Genomic DNA, 18,879 nt, shown 5'->3' on the forward strand with positions numbered 1-18,879 from the left:
ACTTGACTTTTTGTTCCTTACGTCACTTGTTAACCATCTTCAAGCGTCGTCTGTCGATTTTGGAATAGTTTAAATGGTAAATGTTAGTGTTGTGTTTGTGGTGATGTAAACAGCTCATTTGGGCGTGCCGTTTATAAAAGACCTTTTTATCACTTAGTAATTAAAAGTGTAGGCACGCGTCAATAATTTATAATAGGCTGGAGAGATGGTTATGTTAGATGCTTGTTGGGCCCCATGTATTTGGACAGACAACTTGAAGACCGGCTGCAAAGCTATAGCATTTTACACAGTTGCCATGAGTATTGTACTAATGACTTTCGTCATTTTTGATATGACTGGTGGAGATTCTACCCAATTGTATAATCCCTTATTCGAAGCAGATATACGATACTGTAAGTACATTTTGTAAGTGTTTCAACAATTAAGGTTTGACTTTCAGCGATGCAAGTTGTGGGAGGCTTTATACTGTTTTACTTTTGTTTGTTAATTGCCTCAGCTGTGCTTCTAGTTATTGGATTGCGTATCATGATTCGAGGATTGATGCTTCCGTGGATGATACTTTTCGGATTTGCCATATTTTTTCAGCTAATATTTGGCTTGTGGTTATTAGGAGGCTATTATATTTATGTAAGCACTTTGGGTATTTTTAATTTGTAGGTTTGCGATGATAGTTCTTACTATTTACTAATGTTCTGGATTCCTGGATTCGTCGGGTGTTGATGAATCGAACTTGCTAACGTTTCGCCAATTATCCTGCTGGCTTCTTCCAAGCTTAACCTCTTCAGTTGAGTGTCAGACGTCAATCCAGAAGATTTGTAAATAGTATTACAGTAGCCTGTGGATGTTTTTTTCAAAGATCTAGGTTTTAATTTGTCAACTATTTTAGATAGAGACTGTCTTTTACACATTGGTAATATGGTGCTGGATGTCATATAATGTAAGACAATTAATTGACTTTTGGAACTGTGAACCTATTGTAACAATTTTATTTTAGATATATTGTTGGTTGGTTGTGCATTCGCAGTATAACATATTCAAGGAATTTCAGTCACCGAACATTGAGCTGCTGTGGCCCTAATTATTTTCCATCTAGGTGCCAGTATACATCAGTTATCTATCCGTCCTGCACTTTTGACTGGAGCAAATGATATTTATTATATTAATAGTAATTTAGGAATTGTATTTGGATTTATTTTATATTTTTATACTAAATTAAATACATTTTCGTGAATTTTAAAATGTTGTTATGGTAATAAATAAAACCCCCAATATGACGACATAATACACAATAAAATTATTATTTAATTATATAAATATTTATAAAGCAGTAAATATGTATACCTTCTATTATGTATGTATTAAATTAACAAACATGTTTAAAAAAAGAGTTAAAACATGATATGTAATTAATAAAAAACACATATTCACATTAAATCCGCGAACATACAATTTTTTACACATATGTGAGTAGTGGAGTTTTTTAATTTTTAGGCATATACAATAACATCGTTTTAAATTTTTTTAAAAAGAAAATGACAACTAACTTTCGTTTTCTTCATCTAAAAATTCTACATGAGTGAAAGGAAAATATCCGATCTTTCCGTTTAATTCTCCTTCCCATTGGCCATTTATGTTAGTCTTTGTTACAATAATTATATCTCCTATTTCTAATTTTAAAGCTGTATCATCATAGGCATTTGGTACCCTTACTTGTTTCACCCTCGCTTTTGCTGGAAGTTTGCGCTGAAAAATTAATATCAATGAACCTTATTATGTTTTTTCTCCCCATTATAATACTACCAACCTGCATTTGGTTCCTTTTTGTTGCTTCGGGGGTTGCGCCTAGTGCTCCCCCAGATCCAGGTCTTGAGGGCTCTATTGGAGACTGGCTTTCATCAATCTGGTTATTTTAACCAAACATTAGATTTTCAAGAATAAAAACAATATAAAAAAGTTACCCTTTGGACATAGGGAACAGGTATTGATCCTTCTTTGCCATTTTTATCTTTAGCTCGCCACCACTGTTCTTCTTCTTTAAATATGATTGTTAAAATATCCCCTTTCTTAAAACTTAAATCATCTTTCTCCTAAAATGTGCGAGAGAATTATAATCATTAATTTCTATATAGGTGGTAACAAACCTTGCTTTCAAAATCAAATTTGGCTATAACTCTTTCAATTTTTTTACTTGCCGGTCTAATTAAATGTGTGGTATCCAGGTAGTGCAGTTTGTAGAAAGACAACAAATCTGGTAGATTCTTAAAAAACTGATCACCAATGCGATATCTGGTTTGATCATTCTGTTGCATTTTATTGATAATATAATGACTGACTTTGCTGTCTTCCCTGTAAAATCGAATTTTTGAATGTAGAACCTGTTGTGATATTCTTTGCTTTCTTCCTTAATTTCAATACAATAAATAATATTTTATTGTCAAGATTACTTTAATTGGATTCAGCCAAGCATTCAATTCAATTATAATATTCCATATTAAGCAACAGTTCATAATTTTAATATTTATTGGATGATAATCCAAATGAAGCAGAACCAGCCATAAATTATATTTATTTTAGGATACGCAAATATTTGCTTATTTGCATCACAACAAATATTTTATTAAAAATTCTTATTATCTGATATTACAAATTATCTCAAGACAGCAAAAGTGGCATTAATGATATATTTTTTTATGATATCCCCAATGTGATAACAATTTTTATGTTGATTTTATTATTCGGACTTAATTAGAGTAAGAAAATATTGAGACAGGCGCTTACTTGACACACAAAACATAATCTCCAACACAACTGGCGCTGTCGCGAACAAGAAAAACACCCCCTTCCTTTTCTGCCATTAAAACTTCTTGCGCTTCTTGTCGACTTATGGCACCAAAGTACCAGCTTTAAAAAGACCAGAGAAAACTTTTAAATAATAGGACATAAATACATTTTAACTCTAGTCTTACCTGCTTTCATCTTCGTGATCAAAGAAACTAGCCATTTTGGGGTAGATTTATTTACAAAAAATACTTCATCCTAAATGCACTACCACCTTTTTTCAACACATTACACTTACCGCAGATATTAATACTTAAGTGTTCTTATTAGAAGTAATTGTTTTTAATTAGTTCTTATTCCTAGTTCTCTCTAACCTTGTTCCTAGTTTAATCGTTTTAGTTTTGTAAAGGGAACAAAATATTTTAATATCACATCTTACTCAGGAATAAACTACACTAAACTTAAAAATTATATATGCGCCAGATATTTTGGCTTTTTGTTATCAATTTTGTGGTAAATATTTATCAAATATCTTAACAATGGCGTTGGACTTACTATGTCACTAGCAATTAGTGCCATATGCCATCTATGAGTATAGAAGCGATGGAAACGTCGATTTGCAGTTGTCTGCTCAAAACCTCTGCAGGGACGCATTCAGCCTTACCTGAACGCTTTGAAAATAAAATATTTTTAATTTCCTGATAACAGGTAATTTCCATTTAATTCAGACTTGAAATCGCCTTAATTATTAATAAATAGCGGCGGATATTTATTTCGCTAATCTTTTCCTTTTTTCTGCGTTCTAATCTTTGTCTCATTAGACAATCAGCAATTTACTTGCGCGTAATGCATTTAGTTTGTCTTTTATTTATTTATTATTTTTATTTTTTTTAATTTTTATTTGGAATTGATTCTGTTGTGCAAAATAAAAATGCGTAGAAATTATGTATAATTTATTAAAAAACATATAAAATAATTTGTATCACATTATACTAGAATAACTGATTATATTAATAATATCCACCAATTTTAACTTTGAAATAATATTGAGTTATTATAAATAACGGGTGGATTTTTTTACCGGTATCATCTGTTAGTAATCAAATTCGTACAATGTATATAGTTTTTAAATATTACTATTGTTTCTTTATGGGTGATATACGCAAGTAACACATGTAAAGTCAAATTAAACGCTAATTAAATTAATATTGAAACTTCTTATTAAATTGGTAAAAATGTCTTTGGTATAGAGAGTTAAGATTTACAAAAAAAAAAAAAAAAACGTAATCCTACATTATTAATTTAGTCTTTCGCGCTGCTTTTTAAGAATTCTTCTCCCTATGTGAAGTAATACGGAGCCTGATCGGATTTGTTTGAATACATTTATAGCTTCTTTATGAGATGCTCCATGAAGGGGTTTGCTGTTTACTGCCAAAATTTCATCACCTAAAATTCACAAAACATCAGAAATTGTTTCTATAGCACAGTATGTGTTATTGCCTTCTTTCAAGCTGCCATTTTCCGCCGCCTGCCCGTTGGGAAATATGGTTTTGACGTATATTCCAATACTACCCTTCGGTGAATCCCTACCTCCGACAATACTGAACCCTAGCGGTTTGAATTCCGCACCCTTCTGGAACATGACTTGCCGTATCGTGAACGTATTGCCTCCCCGCGGCAATGTACAAAATTTGCTTTCTTCTTCTTCTATTTCTTCTAATTCTTCGATCGAGTCCTACAATTCAGGGTTTTTTTTAAATTGCCAATCAAATATTTCCAAACGATTTGTCAAAAAAAGTATATTTTTTAAAATAAAAACAAACCATTACTCAGCGAAAAAAAATCAGAAGAGTAAATTATAATTAAATGAATATTTGTTTTCAATTTGGTTAATAAGGTTTCCTTCTCGGTATATAAATGTTTAAATTTTACTGTGATTTATTTACAGACATTAATGTTTCCGTCGGTTTGAAAGTATCACGTTACACCCACACGCTTAAAAAAACATCCCTTGTACCGGATATCTACAGGACGATTCAGGCTTTAAACCACAAATTCAAACAAGTCTATATAAACATGACTTCGATCTCGATCAGTTGCGGAACTCCAGGGGATCAAAGTTTAGTTACTTTTTTCTATAAATTAAAATATCTTTTTCAATTTGAAATTTGGTGTGGGTAATACTTTCTAGAAGGATTTTTAGGCTTCTTTATTTCCCCTAAACTTTCGTAGTTACCAGTTACCACACCGGGTGGTTTCTTAAATTTAGATGGTTTTTTGCCTTTAAATTTTGAGGTAAATAGGCATGTCAGTCCTCAAATATGTTATTTTGCCTGTGTTTCGCTTAAATTTTGCCCAATAATAAAATTTAAGTTAAGGTATAATGAACCTACCCCCTACTTTACCCCCATAACATACCACCCTGTAGATTTTAAAAGTCTTTAAAATATTTCAAAAAGGCCATCTTCTAACAAGTATTAACCACACCAAATTTCAAATTGATAGCTTTAAAAGTGATCGAGATATTTTAATTATTAGAGAAAAATAAATAAATTTTGACCTCCTGTAGCTTACTGATCGAGATTGAAGTTCAGTTTGTGCCTTGAAACTTGAATCAACCTAAAATCATGCTAAACTGGGTTTGAAATAGAATTTTATGATGCTGTGAGACAATAAGCATATGGCCTTAAAATGGAAATATCCCCGGTATACCAAGTACTTCGGCTACATATGTTTAATTTTATACCAGAACAGTACGGAAAATCATTTCTTACTCTAATCTTAAATAAATCGGGTACGTAACCATAAAATTTGAATTGGGGTTAGTTGAGTTGAAATGAGAATTTTACCATTGGTTTACGTTAAGTCGTAGGTTTCACTTCACTTTCTAACATTATGGCTTCAATTACTGTGTGACTGTGTTTATCACTAGTCAAGGGTTGTATTGAGGACAGTTACGTTTTGTTTAAAAAATCCGAGTTTTATAATCTCGGAGAAAAATTAAAAATAAATTGTGTCATTTTCTTACGTTAGAATAAGTTGCTACAGTGAAATTATTTTAGCGTTTATTATCAGCCGAGAACTTCTATTTAATATTTATATTAATTTGGAGAATTGAAACTAAAAATTAAGTATAATTAGGATTATAAAAGAGAGAGAGAGAGAGAGAGAGAGAGAGAGAGAGTATGTAAATAAATTATGGGAAATAAATAATTATTTTTAGATTGACAAAGTATGGTTTCCAACAATTTTAATTATTGTTTCCTATTCTAGATTCTTTGTAAAAGATGTTGAAAGGTTGAACGAAAGAAGGTGCTTGTTAATAATGTTTTAGTGTTTTAAAAAAACCTCATAAAAACGTATTTCCTAAACGTCTTAACTTTTGAGGAACATCTTCCTTCAGGAAAGATTATTTTAAATATTATCTGGACTCTAAATATTTTTCTGATTTTTGGAGTCCGCCCGCAATTTTTATCTCATATTTTTGAAGAAAGGAAATAAATTTTTTCAGGCGAATCTTTTTCTTATAATATAATAATAAAATAATATTTTTATTGTATATTGTCCTGTGATTGTGTGTCAGTTGGACAGTATCTCAAAAGTTAAGACGTTAAATCATTTCTTTTTCTTTAAATAAGCTTAACAATTGTACCGTTCAGTATGGAGATATCATTAAGGAACACCCTGTTAACCTATGCACTGGGTCTTTGAAAATGCGATACAACGATTTTGAAGGCATTATCAGCCAAAAATAGGTCTTATAATGTCTAAGAATGTTTATTCAGGAAGTCAAAGTTTTTACAAAAAAAACGTTTATTTGTCATCATTTTGTGCAATGAAAATAAAATTTTTCTTTTTAGCGGCGCCCTAGAAGGCGATTTAATTGATATTTATTAGTAAAATTATGCTATGTTCCTAATATTTTGTGACTAGCTTCGTTTAAACAAAAATTGAAATTCGGCATTTTACTTTATGCATCTGTACCAAATCAACTAATAATAATCACAAGTACTTCCGAAAATTTACTTACAAAAATTTTTTTTATGGGTTTTGAGCAATTAATAAAACACATATTACTTCAGAAAGTCCAGGAACATATATACACAAAAAAAACGGAAAGATCAAGAAAGTTTTATGTTTGATTGCACGATCTTAAGGTGTTGTTAAGTCAGAAAAAACAGATTTTTGTGTAACTAATAAAGGATTGTTTATCTAAACGTTGACGCCCAGTATCTCGAAAACGAAGCACGTTATGACACAAGCTTGTATAAAATATCAGACTTATTCTTGGCTGATAAATACGCACTTAATTCTGGCAATAATTTTTATGCAACTATTTCGATATTATTAATTCTGGTTAAGGGGTGATTTTGCGATATTCCAGTTGACTTCGTATAGGCTATATGTAGGTCGTTGCAAACTTGTTTCCAATAGTGTCACATTCAGTACAACAAAACAACGGCTTAACAATCAGTGTTCTGTATTTTCCACGGAGAAATAAACATTGCTTACCTGTTGCTCACGTTCGAGTTTACCGTCCGGTTTCACTTCCGGTTTTTGTCTGACACCCGATAATTCGTAATAGCTTTTGGAGTCGGTTACTTGGGAATTAAACCCGGCGTTATTTTCCGCCCTAATGGATTCAGCATGTTTTTTGTTCCAGTTGGGCGACTGTGACCTTGCCCGGTCTAGGTGATGTTTGGTGTTGTTGAGCTTTGTTTTCGGTATTTTTATGCTCACGTTTTCTAAGTGGCTTAACTTAGTTCTCGGTGACTGCTCCGGTAGATTATTAATAGCCACGGACCATCTCCTGTGCCGCTGAAGATTATTATCTTCGTCATAGTCGGGAGGCGGTTCGTAATAATAATGACTGGCATATTCGTTGCTTGCCAAGCTGTAAAATTTGCATTTATTAATTTACTCAATGACTCCCAAAACGAAACGTTTATTTGTTTGGCTTCAAGTGGGGTTGAATGTAAGAAATCGACCAAGTAATAATATTTTATGTCACTATCTGGACAACTAAATACCACATGATCCAAAATCACAATTAACGCCCATTCAAATAAAAATAATTATGCAGCTTTATGTTAAACTCACAATTAACGCCCATTCAAATAAAAATAATTATGCAGCTTTATGTTAAACTTTAAATAATTCGATCTCATTACGGAGTCGCCTTTTTGCTAGTATAAAATCTTATTATTTTGAATTAGTGATGGTTTATTAATAATCGACAACTGATTGTTCTATACCAAATAGAACTGGATAATTTTTATATTCAGATATTGATTGTCCAAATTGTTTTTAATAACCTGTGATTAAAGCTTAATCAAACGCGTTAGAAAATATACGAAACAAGAAAAAAGCGAAATTTACGCGTTTTCTTTGAAAATGTTACAATCGGACGATCTTCAATCACGTGCAATGATGGTAGAGGAATTTCTGTAGAATTTAAAATACAAAGAACGTAAACGGAACCGATTGTCACGATGCTGGGCATATAGTGGGAATATATAAAACGACATAGCCGAGAAACAATATAGCGGTTGCCATTGGGTTTAAAACCCCCATATTTGTATTTAACGGGCTATTAGATAAAGGAATACTTATATGTTAGGCGGCGAACTATCCGTATTTAAAACACCCTAATTAAAATGTTCATATTCAGCCAGAATAGTCGGTCATCCTCAAGCGAGAGTAGTAAAACTATCGATATAGGCGTACATTAAATCATTTTTATGTTGCCACGGTACACGTCGCAATTAGTGAAAATTAGCGTACCTAATAACGTTTAAATACTTAGAAAATGGCGACCTGTGCGACTGCTCGTTTTTAACGCTAATAATTTTGCATTTTTTGTACTACGCAATTAGACCTAGTTGAGCCAATGATTTTAAAACGCAAATACATATACAGGGCGATTTCGATGTTGATACTTCCTTTTGAACTATTTACATTCGTCAAATAGCTCTTTTTGGGAAAAAACTGTAAAATAAAATACTGAAATTTCAATTTTTGAAAAACTGTTTCTAAAATTGTCTGGAAATTCGACTTTATCGCATCAGTTCAGTAATTTTAAGCAAGTTATTTTTTGTACATATCAAATTATGGAGTCTTATACGAGTAAAATTTTACCTTAAATTTAAGGACGCCCTTTGCCTAGGCCTGGGTTTTCTTTCTGATGCGGATTGAAAAGAAGGTGATTTCCGTGGCGGCGTTGTAGATGTAGGCGAGGGTACGTAAAAGGCAGTCTTTGGTTGTTCCGGACCGTTTCCAGGAGGTTGGAAAAATTCCTGGACGGATAAGGCACGTCTTCTTCTTAACCCTACGTGTATTTGGCTAAATTTCGCTCGTAAAACTTCCTGGACGCTATTTTTTTTGGTACTACTAGGGATGCGAAGAGACGAAGTGGTATGGGGTGTGCTGACTAGGATATGCGGACTAGATTGTTCGAGCAAAGCACTTTTTGACGGTTCGGAATTATGAAAAGTGACGCCTCGCAGCGACGAACAGCACTGGCGTAATTTTTTCCATTTCTGCGATATGCTGCCATTTAAATCTGCAAAGAATAATTTACGTAGAGAATCTTCCGTACGACCGATTCTTTCGATGCGAAATCCACCCGTCTCATTCTTTAATTACGCGGAATTATCTCGCAGTGTTTCCTGTTTCACACGATTTTGTTTCATGTAGAACCACAACCGCTCGAGCTTATAGGCCGTTGCCACGATACAGGGTGGATTGCAATGAATGGGCCAAAACGCAATCTGTTCCATTTTTTTTATTTTAAATTATTCACGTCGAAGAACACATTATTTTCAAGATATCGGTACTGTAATATTCTATTGAATAGATAGATAGACGAATTAATAGATAGATCGTTCTTTATTCAATGCAAATTAGAAAATACATAGTTTAAAATTAAGTTAACAGCATATTACAAAGCCAGCAAATTGTAATAATAACATAATTGTAACGACACTAATTTTTTTTATATTAATTTGAAAAATCATGCGTACCCTGATAATTGTTATAAGACTATATTTGCAGAGAGAACGGGAAAGTGCAAATAATCTAGTAATGTTAAAAAAAAACAATTTACTAAAGATCATTCAATGGCCTAACGTTTATTTTGAAAGGGAAGAAACACTAGAGCTTAAATTTAAACTAACATTCATAATGATATTATATAAAAACAATACACAATTTTTTAAATAACTGAAATGTCAAAATTTTCAAAATCACTTAAATTAATAAGCTCTTAATAAAAAAGAAATTAAAATTTTAATTTATTCATTTAGCTGCTTGCTTTCAGTTTCAGTTCGTTAAACAGTAATTTTTTTTAACCATAAATAAAATTGGGTCTTCTATCCCTATATTGATATTCTTTTCGTAATTTAATAAAAAAAAGATTATTTACAATAAATTATACACACACTTGGCAATATTGACATATTGACATTGATATTGACCTCCCGATTATAAGTTTTATATGTCGATATCCCAAAAACAGATTCAGCTGTACAAAAATAACAGCTTCTAGAATTAAACTTCAATTAATTAATATCATTATTTTGAGACTCGTTTCGCACCACTTTGCAGGGTTTTATTTTATGAGCGAGGAAATCTCAATTTGAGTATTGACGATCGAAGATTTGATGTTACATTTATCTTATTGAAAAAGTGCGGTTAAAAATATCGCGACCCGGTTGTGCCTTTAAGATAAGTAATAATCGTAATGGAATGCGAAATGCAAACAAATTCCAATTGAAATTTATGTAAATTGCCAAATATATTGCACGCGGATGGCCATTTTTAATTGGGACCTTTTTCGAGGTCGAAATAACCAAAATAAAAGCTTAGCGTAGTCATAAAACTGTAAATAAAAAACATAAATTTGTTAGGCTACGGTATTTTCTGCATTGGGGCTTGAAAAAATTAAATTAAGTTATGCGTTGATGGTAGCACTTAAGGAAGAGCTTGAAAATTATTTACTAACGGTGAATTACTGCGTTAATCTAGCCAATATGAAGACGTATTACTCATACGCAATTATGGGGGACATAGCACCAATTAAATATCCACAGTAGCGTTTAGTAACCGCGAATTTTTATATATATTTATATATAATTTATTTATCGGAAATGCGTCGTCAGGATATTGCCAACGATTGGCAACGAAATGGAAGTAAGAGTTCGCAAGAGAATTAGATACCAATTAAATTGTTAGAAAAAATATTTTAATGTTTATATTATTTATACAGCTTCGCACACGGTTTTGGCAATATTTCGAACAAACCTCAAAAATTATCTATAAAAGTCGTGATTTTTACCAGTTTTGAGACTGATGTGTTCTTCAGGCATCCCTGAAATTAAAAAAAAATTACGTGAATCGAATTTAAATAAATTATACCAATCCTTCGCGATGACGAATAGTGTACAGGAAAACCACACACAATAATAAAAATAAAGACGATTATTTTGAATGATAATTGTTTCGACAAGGTTATAACATGTACACCCGCGCATTCTGTGTCGTACAAAATAAATATTAGTCAGTTATTTATTAACGAGCCAAAATATGTACCGTCTTCATTTGGGTTCAAATGGACGCGATTTTTATCAGTCTTTATATAAATATTTACTGAATTAGTCACAGTTCAATGTATTTATTAAATTTGAACGTCCAAAATGCGCTTGGCGGTATATATTAAATTTTTGAAAGACACTAAACGATGACACTTAATGGGTCTAATATTAGTGAAAAAAATTGGCTTACCGATATCAGAAAAATCATGAAATAAGGCCTTCGAACACATAGAAATATAAACACCACTGCAGACTGGGACCTATTTGTTGAAATACACTCGGAAGACTCGACGATATGCTGACTGAGCGTAAACAGTAACTCAGATCCGTAATGGTAAAATCTACTGCTAACGGTATCCCGCAGGCGTTATACAGAGCCTGGTCGATAAGTGCTTGCCTGGGTCATAAATTAGAATCCCCCCTAGCACAGCTTTCGACCTTTCATTTTAACACAAATATAGGGAAAAAGGCAAACGACGATGCAATAGAAGTTGTTTGGATTGGGGATAAAAGTTTTAGTCAATAAAACCAGAAAACCATTTAATTCTTTTCTTTTTGGTGTGAGTGTTAGCTAGCTTCTCACTCATAGTTTTGTGCTCAAAACTTTTTTTCTAATATTTTTAATTTTTCGTCGTTTTGTGACGAACAATTTTCTTTTGTTCGTGTGAACTGAATTCAGATAATAAAATGTCACATCCAATATAATATTTTTCTAGGGCATTTTTAAAGCCCGCTTCAAGATTGGAAATGTCAAGAGAATTTAACGGGACGTTTGATTGGTTTTCAAAATTTTATGGAAAATTGTATTTTGTGCATTCATTATTTTCTGAAATTTGTTACCCATCGCTGATTTTTTTTCTTTATTAATCCTACTAACATTGTTTACTTGTTCTACGCAAAAGTATTATTTAAAAAAATTGGAATGTGCTATTTGCAACAATTTGTTAGGTCCCGGTATATCAGTTAGTGTAGTCTAACCCACTACCATATATGGGACAAGAGGATTGGTATTACAATGTTTTTCGTAAAACGTACTAAGGAGTATTTTTCATAGTTCAAGGTGTTAAGTATTTCGTTATGAACATCGATGGAGAGGAATTGTTAAAAGGGCAATAAAAATAGTCAACCTCAGCCACCCCATGTGCCGTAAAAGACCTTGGCAACTCGATGGGATGTCTTGTAAAAGTTACCTGCCTGACCGTAATAGACTGTTGATAATTGATGGCGCGTTTTCTCCTCGCTTTTGAATTTGTTCATCTTAACAACATTATACTAAATATGGCGATGAAGGAAACATACCACAAATCCAGTCCGACAAGTAATCCCATTTATTTAAAGTGCAATACGAGAGTATCCATGGTATATTTGATTTAAAACGCATACTTCCTAACTGTTTTTGTTTAAAATTGTTCGTCGACAGGAAGTTTAGTATAATTGTGATTGGCATAACTTAACCATCTTTGATGTCATCACTCGAGTTTGCGACAGCTTTAAAAGTACTACAGTAATTCTTTTGTCGGAGAAAAGGAAATGGCAAAATAAAGACCGGCGTTAGTTTAGGTGGTTTATTAAACGTTTATGGTGTTTGTAATTTACAAAAATTGCAATGCGAAAATTAAACAAAAACTCCGAATTTACAAACTATATATACATGAAAATTTATAATTATATACGAACGAACGAACAATTTGAACATAAAAGCCGTAAAGTTTTCACACTCAGGAATAATTTTAATTCGGTACACTCTTAACTTCAAATCCCTAAAAATATTTTCGAGAACCATTTCAAAGCGTGTCGAATCCCATACAGAATGCCCAAAACTTTATATTAGTACTATACTGAATATAAGTAAACTTGTATATATAATTAGTAAGTACATTTTGAAAGCTTGGGATGTTAAATTTAATGAAGTTAGAACTTTTTTTAACAATCGGGATGCATTGAACGTTAAAAAAGGTTATTTGGAAGGTCGTATTTGCTCCGCGAATTGCCATCTGAAACCTTCGTTATTTTCGTTCGCTGAATGAGAAACGTTTGCGAGAATTTGAAATATGCAGATATTTTGGTACGACGCTTTTGAATGTCAAAGTATTTTTGAGTAAATAGGCCTCTCACATCTTGGAAATGCGTGGTTATCTCTCGTCAACATGCTCGAGACCCATGAACTTTATTTTATTTCCTTGACGTGGACTCGGATATGTAAGAAGTTTAAAAAATGCATCGATTTTTAATTTTAATATTTAGGGAACCTAGTATTAAGTGTTAATAAAATTCTCCAGTTGAAACTATTTGCGGTTGTTCTGTTGCAAAATACAGACAACAGAAGAACTTTATTGTCATCGTTTATTATTTTGCAATTAGTTAATCGTTATTGATACCAAAACCTAAAAATAGGTTAGATCGAAGTTAAACCGGTCGACTATGTACAAATATATTTCATATTTTTTTTATATGAATCGTCATTTAAATTTGTCAGAAGAAGCAGGTGGGCCGTTTAGAATTGTGAAATTTTACGCGAAAATTCTACAACTGAGAAAACCAATATCGAATTTGCACTGGTTTAATTATAAATTATTCAGTATTAGGAACTTTCTGTTTGTAGTAGTCTGAATATTAAAAATTCCTAAAACAAGAATCTAACAAAATTAAAGGCAACACTCAAAAGACAATTCAAATATTAAACCTTAAGAAAATTTACGCCCTAAATAAGATTTATGATTCTCAATGAAATAATTCAAAAAAATAACTTATTTTTTCTTTTCTCTTGTTTTTGTTCTATTAAATTTTTATTATCCCGTGTTGATTAACAATATTCCGTTAATTAATTAAATATCGCACCTGTCGGTTAACGCATTTCAAATAATATTCGAAAATACACATTAGTAATAAATATAAACTATAGAGAATTAGAAAAAAGTTTAAACGGATGCCTACTCGCTACTTCCATAGTTACTGTACCGAATTTTATGTTTTTAAACAGTGCCACCGCTTCCAAATGCGACAAGCCTTGGAAAGAATGGTCATTAATGGATAACAATTCGTCACCTGCAATTAGAAAAATTATTTTGTCGGCGATAATTTTTCGATATAGATTAGGGGGTGGTTTACCTTCTTTTAAAATTCCCGAATCAGCTGCTTGTCCCTGTTTAAAAATGGTTTTCACATATATCCCCATTGGACCTCTAGGAGAGTCTTTTCCTCCAACTATAGAGAAGCCTAGGGATTTTTGGCCGGGGCCTTTCAAGAACGTCAGAGTTTTGTCCCCCATTTTAACCCGCGTCGTTGGTATCTGGATCGGTTTACCAATGGGGCGAGTAGAAGCTAGCGAAGATATCGAAAATTTTCTCATCCCCACGCGATTAGCGTTATTGTCACTGGTACTTAAACCAATATTATTCCTGATAGGGTCAGGTTTTTCATTGAACGATAACTTAGTTTCTCTGTCGTTCAGTATGTCGGAAAGTCCCACCGATTTTGGTATTTTGCACTCGGAGCTGGTTTTTCCGACTGCCCGATTTTCTTTTTTGTCTTTTTTCGATATTCTTGTGCCGCCCCTTGTCAAAAAAGACGTAAAGGAGTTGTTCCTCTTTTTCGGCTTGGCTGGCTGAGGGGGCAGGCGCGAGATTACCAGTTCCATTTCACCACGAATCGGCACCAAGTGGTTTAGTACCGAGGAGTAGGGCAATCCTCTCATTCTAATTCCGTTTATTTTCACGATTTCATCTCCAATTTCCAAATTACTATTCCTGCAACAACATTGTACGTAATTTTAATGCCGAATCTGGTGCTGGTAGATTTCCTTTATACATTTTAGCAAAAGCAAAATTATCACAAGGAAAAAGTTGTATAGGTTTATCAATTGCTTTCTACTGCCAAGTTACATCGTGTCGCTGTTAATGGTTGTTATAGTTTTTTATATCTATCTAATCGAAAGTGACGCCTTATAGGTATCCCGAAGTATATATAAGTTTATGTTTTTTGTTTTTTAATATTTAATATTTATGAAATTATTATTACAATAGTTTACAATTAAATTCAATTTCAGTGACTTCCGACTTCCCCGGGCAAAGGAAAATCAAAAGAAAGGTCTTACGTATTACCTTATCACTTTTCTTACCTAATTGCTGCTGAATTGGGGAGAATTTCCGAAATCGTGTAGGTAGAAGTCGAATTTCGTCCATAGTTAGGGGATATTTTAATACCAACCACGTCATTATCAGCCATCCTTAACCTCACGCATTTATATTCCTTATCTAGCACGCTGCCTGTCTCTATTTTCTGTGTGGTTTCGCAAGTGTATTCGTTATTCAGTTTGAGGTTCCTAAATTTGTCGTAACATGTTTGGCTGAGGTCTTCGATTGACATCTTCAGCTTCTCGGCTTTGCTTGGTGATCGCTTCAGTCTTACACTCGGTCTTTTCATTCTTAACTCTGCTTCCTCGTCCTCCCTGGATTGAGATCTGGGTCGTTTCTTGGCCGAGTAATTTTTTGTCGGGCTTCTAGCGTAAAATTTGCTAAAATTATAAGTCGTTTCGCAGTCCTCGTCAGCTGTATCCGTGTCTTCATTGTAAAATTTGTTCTCCAACGTTTTATCCAGATCTGAATCCGTAGTGTTACTGGTTTGTGATTTTATCGATCCTATCGGTGAATCGATGCTGGCTGCTTTGGTAGAGTCGCTGCCATAACCGCTTTCGTCGCATTGAAATTTGGGTTTGACTTTCGGAGACCTGGTTAACCGTTTGGGGATAATATAGTTGAGCAACCCCGTCAAACTATCAGTGGAAGAAGATTTTTGATTACTTTTGTAGCTGATATCGGCTTCGTCGTCTGATTTGCTTGAAGATCGTTTGGAGAAAAATGACCTCAATCGCGATCTTCGCGGGATCTTTTCCTCACTTAAACTGGAAAGTTTCTGCGACGCGGTTACTTTGTCGTCATCGAAGATCTTGTCCAAATTTTCCGAATTCGGTTTCATCAGAAGCAAGTAATCTAAGAACTGCTGCTGACTTAACTCTATATTATCGGAGACGCATTTAGATTTACGCGATTTGAAAGACTTATCAGTTTTCTTAGTAGGATTAGCGTTGTTAGTGTTCCTGTACATGTCGTACACCTTTTTAACGTCGATTTCGGAAAACGTCATGTCTCCTTTCGAATCGGCTAATGCCGAATCGTTGGTTTGTTTCTTAAGCGGCGAGCAATGACGACGTTTCGAATTGCCCGGTAACGATTCCGCAGAATCGCCGCGCTTTAATTTTTCCCAAGCTTTTCCCCAAGTTGAAAGATCTGGAATGAACCACATAGAATTATATTGTAATTTTAAATTTGTTTAATTAAACAGCCGTTCACTCCTTGTACGTCGTTAACGAAGTCATTTTAAATATATGGTAATATTTAGCCCGGGTAACTTGCGCATTCACCATAGTGTTCAAAATGAGCTAGATTTTAAAATTTTTCGTGAAAGCTTTCATTTAATATTCATTTTTTAAATCTTTTGCAAAAGTAGGTTGCTCAAATTAATATTTAATAAAAATCGGTTTTACCCTACTCACATTTTATATAATGAAACCAGAATACCAGACACCCGTCAACTTTACTTCAATAGCGCCCTGTTATCCATTAACAGAAGAAAAAAACTTGAAAATATCACACATCAACAGAATACCCGACATAAAAATGATGGTGTAGTGGTCTCAGTCAGCAAAAAAACCGTCAAACAAGGATCATTTATGCTTCTGACCCCCAATGTTTTCAACTACTTACCCAGAAAACTTACAAAATACTGTAGATGATAAAAAATTCAAAGTAGAGCTAAGGGAATTTTTGATCATTACAGACAGATTACAAACTCATAAGGTGTTTGTTAGCGTTATTTGAAAAATTGTTTTAGTCTAAAATATCGCCATCGTGACTTTATCTCGATTGTGATTAACAGGAACTCAACTGTGACTGTATAAGTAAGTAATAAATATTGCTTTAGTACTGCTCATTAACATATGTATAATATTATTATGTACGTTATGTTAACATTTATTTTGAATTATAATTATAATTAATTTTTAATCTGAATGATGCGAATTTATTAATTAAATATTAATGAGAAAAATTGGAAATGTTATGTTTACTCACTCGGTTTGGAAGGTCCAACACTCTCGGTGCTGGGAACGCGGGTTTTAGTTGTCTGAGTACCATCATTTTCTGAAAGAGTCGATAGGCTCTCTAGCTGAGGATTCGGATCAGAGCTGCGCCTTTTGAAAAGTCGCTTCATGGTTTCTTAAATAAAAAAACAACCCATTGTAAATTTGGCAATTCGCAAAGTTGACGATATGTACATATATTTAAATCAAACCGCTAAACAATTCTTTATTAAATGTTTAACTGTCATATTTAAAGAAAATATTCTTGGCCGAAGGCTGATTTGACCCGATATTGCTTTAAAATAATAAACGAACGAATCAGTCACCCACGCGAAAATTAAATTTACCATTGTTCACTTAATCACAGAGTCTGTAATCATTTTCGATACAGTTCGACTCTACCAAAGAACCATAACCACTGCACATTAATTGTTAACTATCAAAAGTCTTCGGCAAGTTTGTCGCGGTTGTTTGTTATACAGCAAAATAATCCCGCTTCCCGCTACCCACCTGTACAGCCCACATGAAAAGTATCGGAATATTAATTATAATAATAAAAGATATTTCGCCAAACTATTTTATACGCACGTTGTACGCTTTTGCCATTTAAATTTTACAAACGGCCACTCGGTGCGATCATTGTTGTGGGTTTAAATGCATTTTTGTCGACCGTAATTGTCCAAAACGATTATGTTTACGTTTAATCTATTGTTTTACACCTTTTCGGTTCGTCTTGATGTTACTTTTTTGCAAATATCTATAATAAAGTCGGTGGGGGCTCGAGAGGTTTCATCTGGTAGGTTAAGCGAAAATATTTATTTAATACTAATAAATAAGAAACCCGTGTAAATGCTACAATTACAGTCGGCGCCCACTCGGCCAATTTAATTCACACCTACCGCATTTTTTTACCTCAATAATTGATAACGAGCCGGCTAATAAATAAATTACTTTTTTATTTGTTATTTCCCATATCGTTCGCGTATTCTAGTGGGAAGATAATCAGCGCATACTTAATTTAGTCCGAGCCGACTACCATTTAAGTCAATTAGTTACTCACCTGTCAAAATGACTTCTACGCCGCACTCTCTATAACAATTTAATCGGTGAAAACTCACTTCAGCATCGTCCGGTTAATGTATTCAGTTTTTTTGCGGCAAAAAACAGCGTTGTCCAGGTCTGCCTCTCTTTGTTATGATTATTTTCGAGTTTTTGTGATGGAAACTTAACGATCAGTAAATTATGTATTAATTTGATGGTTTTAGATAACTGATAGTTTTCGAATTGGTATTGTGATTACGAGTTTGTATTTATTCACGTAGTAGAAAAGATAAACATAGAAGTCGGTCGTTTTCGGATGCAGAGAATTTATTC

The 18,879-nt window shown here is 33.2% G+C and overlaps 4 protein-coding genes across 6 annotated transcripts; 1 reads left to right on the forward strand and 3 right to left on the reverse strand.

Annotated features, from left to right (window-relative positions):
- Positions 1–37: 37 nt before the first annotated feature.
- On the forward strand, positions 38–1,239 carry LOC132708638 (uncharacterized). The gene is made up of 4 exons (XM_060681087.1): positions 38–392; positions 440–627; positions 887–937; positions 995–1,239. The coding sequence occupies exons 1-4, from the start codon at positions 206–208 to the stop codon at positions 1,076–1,078; spliced, it is 510 nt and encodes a 169-aa protein (XP_060537070.1). The 5' UTR covers positions 38–205; the 3' UTR covers positions 1,079–1,239.
- Positions 1,240–1,271: 32 nt separating this feature from the next.
- Positions 1,272–3,359, reverse strand: LOC132708637 (adapter molecule Crk). The gene is made up of 6 exons (XM_060681086.1): positions 2,967–3,359; positions 2,779–2,901; positions 2,142–2,346; positions 1,959–2,087; positions 1,805–1,900; positions 1,272–1,743 (listed from the first exon to the last, which is right to left on the reverse strand). The coding sequence occupies exons 1-6, from the start codon at positions 2,999–3,001 to the stop codon at positions 1,540–1,542; spliced, it is 792 nt and encodes a 263-aa protein (XP_060537069.1). The 5' UTR covers positions 3,002–3,359; the 3' UTR covers positions 1,272–1,539.
- A 359-nt stretch (positions 3,360–3,718) lies between these two features.
- LOC132695653 (tyrosine-protein phosphatase non-receptor type 13-like) lies at positions 3,719–11,693 on the reverse strand. 2 transcript variants are annotated; one of them, XM_060660042.1, is made up of 6 exons: positions 11,560–11,693; positions 11,114–11,146; positions 8,917–9,340; positions 7,291–7,672; positions 4,279–4,513; positions 3,719–4,224 (listed from the first exon to the last, which is right to left on the reverse strand). In XM_060660042.1, exons 1-6 carry the CDS (start codon positions 11,597–11,599, stop codon positions 4,076–4,078), a joined length of 1,263 nt encoding a protein of 420 aa, XP_060516025.1. In that variant the 5' UTR covers positions 11,600–11,693; the 3' UTR covers positions 3,719–4,075. The 2 variants fall into 2 exon arrangements, with proteins under 2 accessions (XP_060516025.1, XP_060516026.1); XM_060660043.1 differs by lacking the exon at positions 11,114–11,146 and having other exon boundaries at positions 11,560–11,683.
- A 1,241-nt stretch (positions 11,694–12,934) lies between these two features.
- LOC132695738 (PDZ domain-containing protein 2-like) lies at positions 12,935–18,725 on the reverse strand. Of its 2 annotated transcripts, none has more exons than XM_060660191.1 (5): positions 18,566–18,725; positions 17,498–17,641; positions 15,487–16,654; positions 14,478–15,115; positions 12,935–14,414 (listed from the first exon to the last, which is right to left on the reverse strand). In XM_060660191.1, the coding sequence occupies exons 2-5, from the start codon at positions 17,634–17,636 to the stop codon at positions 14,266–14,268; spliced, it is 2,094 nt and encodes a 697-aa protein (XP_060516174.1). In that variant the 5' UTR covers positions 17,637–17,641; positions 18,566–18,725; the 3' UTR covers positions 12,935–14,265. The 2 variants fall into 2 exon arrangements, with proteins under 2 accessions (XP_060516174.1, XP_060516175.1); XM_060660192.1 differs by lacking the exon at positions 18,566–18,725 and adding an exon at positions 17,853–17,978.
- Between the last annotated feature and the right edge of the window lie 154 nt (positions 18,726–18,879).

Source organism: Cylas formicarius, unplaced genomic scaffold (assembly GCF_029955315.1).
Source record: "Cylas formicarius isolate icCylForm1 unplaced genomic scaffold, icCylForm1.1 PGA_scaffold_12__32_contigs__length_19106922, whole genome shotgun sequence".
NCBI lineage: Eukaryota > Metazoa > Arthropoda > Insecta > Coleoptera > Brentidae > Cylas > Cylas formicarius.

Excerpts from the sequence above, each read along its gene's own strand:
- LOC132695738 (XM_060660191.1), bottom strand. The coding sequence starts at position 17,636 with ATGAAGCGACTTTTCAAAAGGCGCAGCTCTGATCCGAATCCTCAGCTA. Across the intron at positions 16,655-17,497 it reads TGTTGGACCTTCCAAACCGA|ATCTTTCAACTTGGGGAAAA; the intron begins GTGAGTAAACAT and ends GGTTCATTCCAG. Across the intron at positions 15,116-15,486 it reads CCCAATTCAGCAGCAATTAG|GAATAGTAATTTGGAAATTG; the intron begins GTAAGAAAAGTG and ends ATGTTGTTGCAG.
- LOC132708638 (XM_060681087.1), top strand. The coding sequence starts at position 206 with ATGGTTATGTTAGATGCTTGTTGGGCCCCATGTATTTGGACAGACAAC. Across the intron at positions 393-439 it reads CGAAGCAGATATACGATACT|CGATGCAAGTTGTGGGAGGC; the intron begins GTAAGTACATTT and ends TTTGACTTTCAG. Across the intron at positions 938-994 it reads GGTGCTGGATGTCATATAAT|ATATATTGTTGGTTGGTTGT; the intron begins GTAAGACAATTA and ends ATTTTATTTTAG.
- LOC132708637 (XM_060681086.1), bottom strand. The coding sequence starts at position 3,001 with ATGGCTAGTTTCTTTGATCACGAAGATGAAAGCAG. Across the intron at positions 2,902-2,966 it reads GATCACGAAGATGAAAGCAG|CTGGTACTTTGGTGCCATAA; the intron begins GTAAGACTAGAG and ends GTCTTTTTAAAG. Across the intron at positions 2,347-2,778 it reads GATTATGTTTTGTGTGTCAA|GGAAGACAGCAAAGTCAGTC; the intron begins GTAAGCGCCTGT and ends TCGATTTTACAG.
- LOC132695653 (XM_060660042.1), bottom strand. The coding sequence starts at position 11,599 with ATGTGTTCGAAGGCCTTATTTCATGATTTTTCTGATATCG. Across the intron at positions 11,147-11,559 it reads TCATGATTTTTCTGATATCG|GGATGCCTGAAGAACACATC; the intron begins GTAAGCCAATTT and ends TTTTAATTTCAG. Across the intron at positions 9,341-11,113 it reads ACACATCAGTCTCAAAACTG|ATTTAAATGGCAGCATATCG; the intron begins GTAAAAATCACG and ends TATTCTTTGCAG.